The sequence below is a fragment of the Pimephales promelas genome, chromosome 23 (assembly GCF_988280905.1).
Source record: "Pimephales promelas chromosome 23, fPimPro1.hap1.1, whole genome shotgun sequence".
In the NCBI taxonomy this organism is placed as follows: Eukaryota; Metazoa; Chordata; class Actinopteri; order Cypriniformes; family Leuciscidae; genus Pimephales; species Pimephales promelas.
This window is the reverse complement of record NC_142791.1, coordinates 28,769,452-28,784,055: the sequence shown is the minus strand read 5'-3', so window position 1 is coordinate 28,784,055 and position 14,604 is coordinate 28,769,452. Positions and strand designations below refer to the sequence as shown.

Sequence of the window (14,604 nt, the reverse complement as noted above, 5' to 3'; positions counted from 1 at the left end):
CGAAGCCGAACCAGCCGGAACCAGGCAGTGCTGAGGACCGAAACAAACTTCCCCAAGAGAAATTAGATAAGACGTTATGGTGAGTATTGAGCACGGAAATTATAAGGGTTTAAAAATAATTATCTAATGCTAGCCCTATTTCTCTCATGTCATATGTCTAAAATACTGTTTGATCAACTTCTGATATGTAATTTGCTGTGTGATTTGTGTGCCATGCGACCGCTGAACTCTTTATTAGATCGTTAAGAAAGCTATTCTCGACCACTTTTAGGGGCTTATTGCCTTTTATTAGCATAGCAAACTCTTCAAGTGCCTGAATTTCTTATTTATCATTTTTTTGTCTCTTGTCAGTAGCTTGACAGTCCTGTCAGTCCTGAAAGCTGGATATACCAAGAAATAAATAATAAAGCAAAACTTACATCGAGATTTACATGCCCTGGTGAAAAAAAAAATAATGCTGTAACTTAATTCAGCCAGACTACAACGTTATTTCAAGTGTGTTAATGATTAGTCAACTTGAAGTGTGCTATTTTATAACTAATTTTGGTCTAACTATACTTTAAAAAGGTTTTCGCCTTTTAATGGGATAGGCCAGTAGTTAGACTGGAAGTGAGGTGGGAGAGAGTTTGAGAAAGAGAGACAGGAGGGACGGGATCAGAAAAGATCCACAAGTCGCTTGTCCATGGCTATCAAAAGCCCCTTTCACACAGAGATTCAGTCCCGCGCTGTATGAACAAAAGCCTGGACCAATGCCGTCAGGGGTGTGTCAAAGTGATGACGCTCGTGCCATCGCACGACTCTGTTGCTCTTAGAAGAAAGTTTGTGTTCGTCATCAACAAAGAAAGGACGAACAAATGTCTGCAAACTGGAACAAAGCAGAGACCACCAGTTCCTCACTATCCGCGCTGAAGCGGAGATCGTTCACCAGCTTTGTGGAACGGTATGCGCGTGTACATGTTTTCAACGCGTACGTTACATGTCTCATCCTGATGTCGTGTCTTTCCGGGATTTTTTCATTATCCGTGTATTTTCCGGTGTTGTGCCGAATTTCGACCCCCGCCAAATTATTACCCCCCTAGCATTGGTAGGTTTAGGATTAGCTGTGGGGGAGGGGCAAGGATTAGGGGCGGGGTTGGGATTAGGCAATCAGGTACTGACTTCAACGAGGGGGGTAATAATTTGGCAGGGGGTGGAAATTAGGCACAACACCGGCAATGATACCAGGTCCCCAACCCGGCATCAATGCCCGGGTCGTGTTTATGTTCACACAGAAGGCGTTCTGGCAATTTCCCGGCAATTTCCCGGGATCAACGCGCTGTGTGAAAGGGGCTAAAGACAGTCTCAAAAACACGGTTTGAAATCGCTGGTGTTTCTGATGTCACAAACTATCACGTAAACAATCAGATCAACGTGTGATCGTCAACCAGTTGCTGAGTGAGTGGAGGCGGGGCCTCATTTGGATATTCATAGAACTGCATACTAAATGAGGCAAGGGTGTCGAGTTACATTCAAGCTATTTTAGGAAAAAATGTTTAAATATGTAATTTTGGTGATCAAAGATTAGTTTTAAGGGATAAAATGATTGACTACTGGGGGACTTTAACAGACTGTTAAATTAAATTCACAGAGATTCAATCAGGCGTATTGAAAAAATTTAATGTGACTAATCACTAGAAATTGAGTTGGAGAGGTCTGGGATTTTTTTCTGTGTACTTGTTTGAAAAACAAACTCACTGAATTTCAAATATCTTTTTTTGCAGTGTGAAGCATGTGCTCTTGTGGTGCTGGAGGATCTCCCGAGTGGATCCTGAGGAGTGTGTGAGTGTTTCTCCCCATCAGTCACAGCGGGGTGGCAGGTTAGCAGCTGAAGGTGTGTCATTAGACCCCCGCTGATCGCCTCCTGGACCGGCCCACCTCACATTCGTCTTCATTAAAGAGCCGTTGACTGGGTCTCTCTGAGCAGATGGCCATTAATGTGTCCACCTTATCCACGGGGACTCTACCTGGAGAACCAACGTCACCCCTCCAAGCGGCCCGTTCTGAGAACGCAGGGACTCGCCTGTTTCAATCACTTCCCAGGTGAGTATATAAATGGTTGCCGGTGGGTGGCGAAGGCACACGACAATGCGCCTAATGAAGCCATAAGTACACTCACGCAAACGACAAGTACTGCTATTTTAGTGGCACCATCAGATCTAGACTCAGGCAATCACTTGTTCTGTTTTTAAACCTGTAGTTTAGCAGCATGGACTTACCATCTGAACTGAATGTGAAGGGTACTCTAAACTATTGGTTTAAAGATTGCAAACTCACAATCAGATCATTTCTTTTGCCCTGACGGTATTTTTTTTAAGGTTTTATGTTCACATCAGAAGCATTTAATCAAGTCAATCATTACTAAAAACCATAAAGAAACACATTTTCATCACTAAAATTAACTGAAATAAAATAAAATGTACAAAAAGGTAGTTGCAAAGACACGATTTCTAAATTAAAACTCTTAAAGATAAATACTAATAAAAACACTATAGCCATAGGGGAAAAAATGCTTTCAGTATTTTTATAATGGAATCAGTTCTTCTTCCCGGCCTAATCAAACGTCATTCCTAAAACATAAATTGGTGGTCGTGACCCAAAAATGGGATGCTAAACAATTTTACTGCTATTTGGTCTTTGTCGCAATTTGTGTGGATCCTGAAGCAAAACTACTTGAGAAGCTCTTCTTTAACACATCATCAGGTCTAATAACTCAAACAACACCTTGTTAAGTTAAAGTGATCCTATTATGCCATTTTAAAGCTTCCTAATTTTGTTTTGGCGTCTGCTACAACAGGTTCACATGCATCCAAGTTAAAAAAATGGTCACCCAGATGACATAGTTGTCTGTTGTGATTGGTCTACTCTGCTCTGATTGGTCAGATGGCCCAGTCTGTTGTAATTAGTCTACCCTGCTCTGATTGGTCAGCTGGTATCAGTCTGCTGTGATTGGTCTGAAACCAAACGCTCATTATCATATCTGAATCTCAGCTCTTGACACACAGTGTCTTCTCGACACAAACAACACAAACCAAACTCTTCCAGTCTCAGATACACTACAGTGTTTGAGGGTGGGGCTAAGAGACACTGTTCAGCCAATCAAGACCAGAGGCTGGCATTATCCAAATTAGCTAAGAAGTGAGACTGGAATTGTTGACGACTCGTTTCAGCAGAATCAATTCTTTATTTTAGGGAGACAATAACTTTAATTGTCATGCACTTTGATCTTCAAAGCTTTGCAGACCTTTTCGAGTTGAGAGATGAGACGGGTTTGGTGGTTCGTCTGTCACGTCCGGTTTGAGCATTAGCTGAGATTGTAAGAGCCTGTGTGAATTATGAAACAGAACAGACTGTGCACAATCATTCGGGAGCATGTGAAATATTTACACTGAACTGAGATTCAGTCTGATTCACAAAATCTCAAAATTCAGTTTTACAGGACGCAAATGCGAGTTGGTCCATTTATGAGATGTTTTCATTCATTGCACACACTATAAAAACACTGGGTTGTTACGTCTGACCCAGGAGCCAAAAACTACCCAAACACTGGGTTGTTACGTCTGACCCAGGATCTGGATAATGCAAAAACTACCCAAACACTGGGTTGTTATGTCTGATCCAGGATCTGGGCAACAAAAAACTACCCAAACACTGGGTTGTTACGTCTGATCCAGGATCTGGGTAACACAAAATCTACCCAAACACTGGGTTGTTATGTCTGATCCAGGATCTGGGTAACACAAAAACTACCCAAACACTGGGTTGTTACGTCTGACCCAGGAGCCAAAAACTACCCAAACACTGGGTTGTTACGTCTGACCCAGGAGCCAAAAACTACCCAAACACTGGGTTGTTATGTCTGATCCAGGATCTGGGTAACACAAAAACTACCCAAACACTGGGTTGTTACGTCTGATCCAGGATCTGGATAATGCAAAAACTACCCAAACACTGGGTTGTTATGTCTGACCCAGGATCTGGGCAACAAAAAACTACCCAAACACTGGGTTGTTACGTCTGATCCAGGATCTGGATAATGCAAAAACTACCCAAACACTGGGTTGTTACGTCTGACCCAGGATCTGGGCAACAAAAAACTACCCAAACACTGGGTTGTTATGCCTGATCCAGGATCTGGGTAACACAAAAACTACCCAAACACTGGGTTGTTACGTCTGATCCAGGATCTGGGTAACACAAAAACTACCCAAACACTGGGTTGTTACGTCTGATCCAGGATCTGGGTAACACAAAAACTACCCAAACACTGGGTTGTTACGTCTGATCCAGGATCTGGATAACACAAAAACTACCCAAACACTGGGTTGTTAAGTCTGATCCAGGATCTGGGTAACACAAAAACTACCCAAACACTGGAAAAATGACACAAAAAAATGACCCAAAAGGCTCAACACAGGATTTGGGTAGAAAAAATAACAGGGCAAGGTAATGAATATGTAAAGTAAATTCAAGGTTCCCTGTCGGCTTGAATATTGCTAATGAAGAATCCGGAAAGTCTCTGTAAACAATCGTTCTGCACCTGCTGCCATCCTATATTTTCTTTATAAACTTTTCAGCTCTCTGCTTCTGACCCATCCCGTCCTTCAGGGGTCAGAGGTCAGGCAGGTGTTTGAGGAAGCAGCTAAATTAAGAAAAGATGAGCCGCCTGAGGCTGTGCCACTTCACTTCACAACATTCATCTGAAAAAGCTGCTACAAGAGCAACAGAAAGACGAGGTTGCGTGACTCTAATGCTGAACACATTCATTTTAAAGCTTAGTTATCATCTTTATAATACGCTAGGGGGAAAATGTGTTGCTCAAATGTTCTTCACGTCTCAGGAGACTTAATGGAGATCGTTGAGAGAGTTAATGTATAATGTTAAGAGACTTGGTTTTCCATTTCATCATGTTGCAATCTAAGAGAAACAATTGAAATATATCATCAACGAGATCTCTTTTGTGGTTGTACTGTGTAATCAAGTAAATGTTAATCAAGGCAAAACATAAATTATCTTTATTGCACGGAACTTTCATTTGCGCTAGTGGAATTGTGGGCGGGGCTTCAAGGTCCCACCCAATCAGAATGCAATATAATATATCCTGCATATTAATTTTATTGATGTTCTCAAGAGATTAGTCATTGCTAAAGCAATATATCAAAATGATAATAAATAAATATAGCCTATTATTGAAATTCCACAGCAGGGGTGTCTAGCTGGTGGCATTTAAAGTCGTCTGATGAATTATAAGATTAAACTCTCAGATGTGGAGTAAAGCTTTATTGAAGCAGATCTACAGTGGCTGACTTGTTGCCTTGTGTTTATAATGTTTCTGATGCTTAAGATGATAACATCAGTGAAACACTCCTTTTTCAAAAAACAATGTTTGCATAAAAATGAACAAACTGGATTAAATGAAGCGTTTAATCTTCAATATAATGAATATAAATTACCTGACGTGTTTCTCCATGTGTTTCCATGTCCAGTCAGTCAGACAATTGGTTGAGTTCGTCCTGCTATAGTGAACGCAAGTTTCGTCCGGAGATTTAATGGCAGACACTGGTGTGCTCAATTAATGTTTTTTGAATATGGTGAAAGTTTAACTCATAATGATGACATCTTCATGACTGCAATATAATATCAGCATGACATAATTAACATTCATGATGTAAGCCTTTTTAATCCTTATTAAGCTGCTGTATCATATTTCTGAATCCTCTAAATGAGCAACATGATCTGATAAACCTGTCGCACTCGATCTCCTCCAGTCCTCCTGTCTCTGACTGAGAGTTTAGACTCTTTTATCAAGTAAAAGTCCTTTAGTATATTGTACAAACATCCCCCTTCAGCTCGAGCTTCACGAGTCTTTCCGCAGTCAAATCTGCTCTGACATTATCAAGTAAACATGAGAATAGCTGTGATATTGTTAGCTTGACTGATGCAGGTTTGCTTTTTTATTATCATCATTTATTATAAAAATCATGAGGATCAAATATGATCAACAGGCTTTTGCGGAAGGTTTATTTCTTCATCTCTCTTATTGCATTGCATTAAACTAAGCATTTAAATATCATCTTAATATATTTGCGGATATTGAAATGTTATGCAAGTATCTGCCATACTGTTATAAAGATGTCATTGATTTACATTACAAGCATCAGGATCTGCAGTAGACAGTATATTCTTGCTCTGTTCGGGTCTCTGAATAATATCAAGCTGTTTTTTTGAGCCATAAAAGCCTGATGATTTATGATACCCAACAAAAAACATAGATGCTTTTCATATCTCAATGTTCACTAAATTGATTTTTCTGCCAATTATTTCATACGTCAAGGTTCAGTTAGTCAGGAGGTCTTGACGAGTTTATCCAGTAGTCGCTCCTCTGATCGAAACGAGACGGCTCTGTGATTATCGTCACTCATCACAAAGACAGCTGCTCCGTGTTATTTTATCTTTGTCTTTATTAAGTCAGATCAGTTCTCCGTCTCACTCGTCTTCTCTGATGGTGTGTCGTCTGTCTGCGTTAGATGGAGTGAGTGGCACTGTGAGCTGACGGATCATCATGAGGTCATTGGCAGCGGACTCGGCTTGTTAAGGCTCTGAGAGGCTTTTGGCTCGCGCGCCGCGGGGGAACCGATATATTTCCCCATCGACCGCCATTCTGTCGCGCTAATGGACGAGCCGTCCATTTCACTTGAGTGACGCGACTGCTCCGAGTCAGAGATCATTGGGACGGATGATTTTCTTGCAGGGACAAATCTGGCAACAACTGTAAGGTTACAGTGTCTCAGACTCAGTGTTGATAATGATCTTGCGTCTGCCGAGCTGAATGAGACGACAGCGACAATCTCGATTCAAACACAAACCCAAGCTAATTCCTAAATAACACTGATTCTCATGATACTATTAAAGAGCCCCTATCATAGCATTTGAAATGTTCCTATTTTTGTTTTAGGAGTTCCCAAAAACAGTTTAACATGCATGCAAGGATAAAAAACACTTTATTTGTCTTATATATCTCTTTTATACCCAACTCCGTCAAAATTTTAAATCAAAATTTTTAGATTTGTACGAGGAGGAATGAGAAGTGTGCAATAACTTGGTGTTCTGCTTGTTGTTTTAGTATTGTATATTATTTTTTTTTTAGTTTTTTATTAGATGTGTCATGAGTGTGTGTGTAGTTTACATGTATGTCTTTAGCTGGTATTTGTTTTACTATGTGTATTATTGTTTGTAATGGCAGCTACTACTTTGCACCACTTTGAGTCCATGACAAATTTCCCCTAGGGGACAATAAAGTATATTCTATTCTATTTCTATTATAATATCAATTTATTTTTAACTGATTTGCTCAACGACTCCCAAATGATTCGTACAACGACTCATTTTTCCAAACCACTCCTTTGCGTGACGCTAATCGGCGGTGATTGGTCTGATGACAGACCCAGTCAGTTGTTTGTTAGCATAACGCATAAACATATTGATAAAGCACTGAAGTACTACAAGACGCTCTATTCTTTATGACAACTCCAATAACAGCGACAAACATTCATATATTTAAAAAAAATTGACATATTTAAAATTGATATATTTAATCGCTTGACAGCCCTACTGACTTGCTGTAAGACAGTTTCATATCTATACATGACAACTGCTGTCGGATCTAAATGTTCGCTGTGATCTTACTCGTAAGGTTTGATAGACACAGTCGAATCAGTGTCATTTAGAAATTAGATTGGGTTAGAATTAAGCTAAAAAGCAGAAAAAAGTCAAATTACTTTTCTGATTGTCCTTGTTTTAAGCACAAACTCCCTTCATTTTCATAGTCTGTTAATTATCTTGATTTAAAAATCCTTAGATATTTGTGCTGGAAAACAAGACAAACTATGCAAGAAATCATTTCTTTGTAGTGTTTGTGTTGTTAGAAGCATCCAATTGTCACGCTCAAGGACTTTATGTGTTCAGTGTGAATGAAAACAAGGCTGTGAGTGATTGAAATACAGCAATTTACGAGCTTTTGTCCCTTGCATTTTTTTGTTAGAAAGACATAATCAGTGTTTTGTTGCCCTAATGATCAGCATAAGAGATTCTGGTCAATCAGAGTTAAATTAACAATGCGAGTGTTTATGTAATTCAGTGTGGATTATATAAACACTGCCCGTCTTAATTTATCAGTCGGGGTTTTACTGCGTTTACTTTAAGCCTTAAGTCTCAGAGAGAAAGATCAATTATATTTTTTGTATTTAAACCATTTGACATCCGACATCTCCTGAGAGATGTTTAATATCAAGCAATCAGTTGCAATTCTAAAAAGTCTCCAAATTAAATCTAGTTTGAGTTTATCCTGTAGCTCCGCCCCTTTCCCCGCCCCCCAATCTAAAAACACGCCGTTATTCTAATGCGTTCCGGGTGACTTTGTGTCCTGAAGCTAAAATACGAATTTTCCGGTGAAATTCCAAAGGCAATCACATTTTCTGTCTCGGTAAGCAGCGAGTGTAGCTCGGGGTCGTCGATGGAGGTTGTTCCTCTTCCACAGGCGCTTTACATGAACCCTGAGGCTTACCTGTGTAATTAACTTTTTTCAGTCCGCAGTGGATTTCGATTCCCAGCGGAGTCCGTTGACTGTAACGACACTGTTCTCCTCTCGTCTGCTAAACGCCTCCTGCTTCAGATTATGATTAGAAGAGGCTCTTTTGAGGAGTTCGGTGTTTGCGTTTCCTTTCAGTGGCTGATCAGGGAATACATACATGCCATTGCTAATTAATATTTTTAATACGGACACATCAGGTTGATCAAAAGTGACAGTAAAGCCATCTTCACAAAAAATAAACGCTTTATTCATCAAAGACTCATGAGAAATTAAACGCATCTGGTTTTAACACAAATGTTTTTAACATTGATGATAATCATAAATGTTTTTTGATCCTCATATCAGAGTGATTTCTGAATGATCATGTGACACTGAAGACTGGAGTAATGATGCGGAACATTCAGGAATAAATTACACTTTACTGTATATTCACATAGAAAACAGATGATTTACACTGGAATAATACTTCACTGTTTTACTGTTTTACTGCAGCCTTTTGAGTCGAAGAGACTTTAGTCTTACTGACCTCAAAACAGTGCAGAGGACGATAAAAACACAGCAAACTGGAAACGTTCTCAGAAGGTGTGTTCAAAGTTATCTTGTCTTTAGTAATGTTCTCAAAAAGTAAATTATACATTGTTCTTGGTGTTTTTTAAAAGCCCCCCTGTAGTCAATAATTGTATCCCTTAAAACGCATCTTTGATCACCAAAATTAAATAAAAACATTCTTCATGTCTTAAAATATCTTGAATGTAACTCGACACCCTCGCCTCATTTAGTATGCGTGGCTCTATGCATATGCAGATGAGCTCCGCCTCCACTCACTCACTCAGAGATCCACTGGTTGTCGATCACACGTTGATCTGATTGGTTACAAGGTGGTTTGTGACGTCAGAAACACCAGCGATTTCAAAGCGTGTTTTTGAGACTTTGGTTCACTGCAGTTTTAAGGAGCAATGCTGTCCACTTATCAACTTACACATGGTGTGTGTTAAAGCGGATTAAAAACACCACACACACCTAAACAACATTAAAAGCTGGATTTAACACAAAATTGTCTTAGTTGGACATTCGTCTAATGCATTTAAACGTTGCTACTTGCTCATTTTACAACGTTCAGAGAACATTCAAAAGTGACGTTCCCATGATATTTCCAAAGTGATAAAATGAACATTCCCTCAATGTTTTGTACGTTCATAGAACACTCAAAAAATACCTTTTTTTATAATTTAACGGTAACCTTTGCAAAACATTTTTGTTCTTCGTCTGAACGCTGTTTAATTGCTGGTCTGAATCCAGCATTAAACAGCCTTTATAATCACAATCTGTTCCTTTAGTGCATCCGCATTGTGCTGCTGTAGATAAACCAATGCCACAACAGTTAAAAGTGCAGACAGTTCAGAAATCCCTTTGCCAGTGGGGTAAAACTGAAGCACTTACGAGCCGTCTGTGTGAAATGATAACATTGATTAAAGCACGAGAACAGACAGTTTGTGTTGCTGAGACATCAGTGCTTGAGAAGCTCGGCATCTGCGTATCTGTGACTGTTACAGGGAATCAATGAACGAGTATCTGAAGCTCGGCATCTGTGCGTCGACCTTGCGTGTCAGAGAAGAGTAGTTAGTTTGACGGAGGTGTTGGGTAGCGGGTCTCGCGGGACGGGCGGCGTAATTACCGTAATCTTGCGTTGAAGAGGAACGCTTCTCTTGATCTGTGTGGTAATGATCTGTCGTGAATACAGGATCTTGTCTGCTCTCATAATCAATGTTTTAATTTCATTTTGAAGTAATGAAAGTCATGAAACCCGTATGCATATTAATTTTAGAAATGCATGCTCATTAACGACATGCAAACAATAGTTAACCAGGCTGCATAGGCCACGTCATGATTAGGTATGACAATTTTCAACCACACAGTAGCTTACAAAAATTCATATTAGCTCAAAAGTACTGGGATATTATAGTTCAGATATAAACACTGATGTCTATGGTAGCGTAAAAATAGAGTAAATCACTTTTTGAAAGTAACTTGACACTTCAAATAAAGAAAGAAAATAATTACACCAGTAGGTGGCGACAAGTGAAAAGTTAAAGTTAAAAATGTATTTGTAATTGAATCTTTAGTTCAAAAGATTCGTTCAAAAACGCTGATTAATCCAGTAAGGAAATATTATGAGTCATTGAATCATTCACTCAACCCGATTTTCTTTGAATACTTCATTCAAATTAAGAAACGTTTAAGAACGATACGAACCATATGAACGAACTGATTCACTGAAATGAATCGGAGCTTCGAGAGACAGGTGGTGAATGAATAAATGTAATATAAGAATAGACTGATATGTCCCATTGGAGCGTTCTTCAGCAGCTTTGCAGTGAATGTAAGCCATAGACCGTAAAAGTAGCTGAGTCTGCCAGCCAAGATAGCTGAGGCTGAAGAGGCGTGTCCACCGGCCGGCTCAGTCTCACTCAAAGCCCGCCCTTTTACCCATATATGGATTGGCAAGAAGGTGGGCGGGGTTCGGATTTCCCAAGATTTTCCAAGATGGCGCCGCCTATGCCCCTCATAAACAGCCTCAAAACCATTCTTAAGAGAGTCTATGGGTGACGTCACAGACGCTTTGTCCATTTTTTTTACAGTCTAGGTGATCTATAGATGATTTTTATAGGTCAGACTGAGAAACAGTAAATGTTTGTGGTCCGTTCAGGCTTTTGTCACACTGCTCTGAAAAATCCACATTAAATACCTTCTTTATCTAGTAGAACCGATTTAAGCTCTTATAAACTAGAGCTCTACAGTACTCCCTGTTACTGTGTATTAAGTGTCTTTTAAACTTTTTTTTAAAACATTCTTTCTTCAGTCGAAAAGAAATGAAGGTTTTTGATGAAAACATTCCTGGATTTTCTCCATATAATGGACTTCAATGGGAACCAAACGGCTCAAGGTCCAAAAGACACTTTCAGTGCAAACTGTTCAAAGGGCTTTAAACGAATCCAGACGATGAATAAGAGACTTATCAAGCGAAACGATTGAAAAACGAAAAAAAAGCAAAACGAAAAAAAAGTTTAAGTTTAATATGCACAAATGGTCGCCTTGCTCTGTTCTGTGTTCATTTCTGTTCAAAATGAACGAATTTTTTCCCGAGTCAACTCCTTCATTTTGTTCGATGAATGAACCAAATGACCCGAAAAAAGATTGCTTCATTTTGATAAACAGGTTCGAACAGGAGAGTCATGAACACGTGTCACAGAACAGAGCAAGGCGAGCATTTGAGCTCATAAAACTTAAACTTTGTTATTTATTTATTACATGAGCAATCGTTTCGTCTTGATAGGACCCTTATTCATCGTCTGGAATCGTTTAAAGCCCTTTGAACAGTTTGCACTGAAACTGTCTTTTGGACCTTGAACCATTTGGTCCCCATTGAAGTCCATTATATGGAGAAAAATCGTGGAATGTTTTCATCAAAAACCTTCATTTCTTTTCGACTGAAGAAAGAATGTTTTAAAAAAAAGTTTAAAAGACACTTAATACACAGTAACAGGGAGTACTGTAGAGCTCTAGTTTATAAGAGCTTAAATCGGTTCTACTAGATAAAGAAGGTATTTATCAAAAACCTTCATTTCTTTTCGACTGAAGAAAGAAAGACATGGACATCTCGGATGACACGGGGGTGAGTAAATTATCAGCAAAAGCTTTTTTTTTTTTTAAAGTGATCTACTCCTTTAATCCCTTATATCTCATCTATGATCCCAAAAAACGAGATTCTTCATGCTTTAAAATATCTTTAATGTAACTCGACACCCTTGCCTCATTTAGTATGGGCGGTTCTATGAATATGCAAATGAGCCCCGCCTCCTCTCACTCACTCAGAGATCCGCTGGTTGACTCACACACGTTGATCTGATTGGTTACACCAGCGATTTCAAAGCGTGTTTTTGAGACTGTCTTTGGTTCACTGCAGTTTAAGGAGGAAATACTCAGCAATGCTGTCCACTTATCAACGCACACATGAACACCATTAGAAACACCACATATAAACAACATTTAAAAGCTGGATTCTCTTTAAATGAGGCTGATTTGTGCAGATGCTTCTGCTGTGAGTCACATTTTTCAGTCCTTCTCCTGAGGAGAGTCTCAGACTGAAGCTTGATTGGTAGAAGGCGTGGTCAGTTCTGGATGATGGGAGGAGCCTGATGACGGCCATCTACATGACCTCATGACCTTTTTCATTTCCATGTGAAATGCACCATTTTTTCCCCGGTTGCATTCACGTTCACGCTGCCAAGTTCTGCATCAGAAGGGCGTTGCGTGCATGTAAACGCACCCATAAACTTCTTCAGAGCTCGAAATCAATCCTGAGTTCAGAGCTGTTGATAAGACATGTTTCGATGGGACAAATGAATCCGCTTCGTTTCCATCAACGTCTCCTCAGTGCGTCTACAATGCACCGTTGTTTCTCAGACCCTTTTAATCTAATTGGACATTAAACTGCTGTCATTATGCTGGTTGTTTATGGTGCCTTTACCTTTTCATCACGGCAAACATTTTTACATCAGCAACCTAATTAAATCAAATGCATCAGACGAGAGGGCTGATGCACGGCGAAACGTGTCACTCGATAAATCTCCCTTATGATGCTTCCACACAACGCATCATTTATGTTGTTTATAGGCCTCAGGAAAAGGTGTGTGTGATGGATGGATGGATGGCGGAGGAGGTTCTTCGCATTAGTTGGCACAGGTTGGCGTTGTTCACGTAACTGAGCTCTCGTTTTATTAAAGCGTGTCATTTTACACGTCTAATGACTCAAAATGAAATATCGTTGGCCTTGTTTGATCTTGCTATAATCCTTCATGCTGCTCGCTAATGCAATTAGGGTTTAAATTATTTATTTATTTTGTGGCTTTATAGCTTTTTTGGGGTCTAACTAAATCGAGTTGCATTCAAAAAAACTTTGAAACATGCCATTTTGGTGGTCAAAGATGAGTGTTAAGGGGTTCAACTAGTTTTCATAGCTTTATGAGAAACTCAATTTCTAGGTTGGGAAAGTCATATTAGTTTGTTCACTCCCCTTAACTAAGACCTATGAAAGTTTAATATTGTGAATTTAACTTTGGAGGGGAGAAATGACATTTGAGTGTTGCAATATTCAATAACCAGTCGGAAAAACTGAACTGAGCAGGTGGGAATTTAATTATGCATGTTCAAATTGGAATTTCTCACACTATGAATGGTGGAATATAGACTGAAACGATGACTCAACGCTGCAGGGAGATGATATATGTAATATACGGCTCCTGTCTTTTGAGGTTAACAAATTATACATACATGTGTGCGTGTGTGTGGGACGGTGTCGCTGCTCCAGAGAGGGTTTTCTATCTTTAGGGAGAGACGCAGCATTAGCAGGCATTGTCTAAAGGTGCTGCGGAAAAAAGGTGATTTTTTTTCTTTCTTTGGCCGGAGGCTCTTGAGAGATTCCCTTCATGCCTTTATGCACGGAGCGCCAGTGTGTCCCTCTTCATGGGTGTTTAAGCAAGCACTTTAAATGGAAATGCACTTGACATTTTAGGAGGAGATGCAATCAGACATTAGAATGCAGCTGACATCACTCGAAATGAGTGAATTCTTCCTCTCTTTCTCTCTCTTGTCTTCTCTTTGTGAAGCTGACTGAAGATAACACTTGCAAATTTATAGAGCACAGATGCTGCGTTTTCTCAAAATAGGGCATATTGTATTAAGCGTGAGAGATCAAGTGTTCCAAATCAAATCTGTGCTCATTGCTGCTGTGGAAAAACTTGCATTCCTCTTTATTTAAGAGACACACAGACTGTGATGATGCAAATCTGCTTCATCACGAGGGGCTTCCAGCCGTCTGCAGACGAAACGCATAAAACCTGCTGCTCATTCGGACATTACCGATTAAAACTGACATAAAGCATTTAGAAATTTTCATGAATTTCCAAATCACTCATTTT

The 14,604-nt window shown here is 39.6% G+C and overlaps 1 protein-coding gene across 1 annotated transcript in view; it reads left to right on the top strand.

Moving 5' to 3' along the window:
- The window catches only part of LOC120471873 (uncharacterized), an 80,746-nt gene continuing 66,142 nt past the window's right edge, over window positions 1-14,604 (top strand). Inside the window, exons 1-2 of the mRNA XM_089126347.1 lie at window positions 1-79; window positions 1,761-2,079. Coding sequence (XP_088982473.1) covers window positions 1,964-2,079 — 116 coding nt within the window. The 5' untranslated portion in view covers window positions 1-79; window positions 1,761-1,963. The remainder of the gene's footprint in view (window positions 80-1,760; window positions 2,080-14,604) is intronic.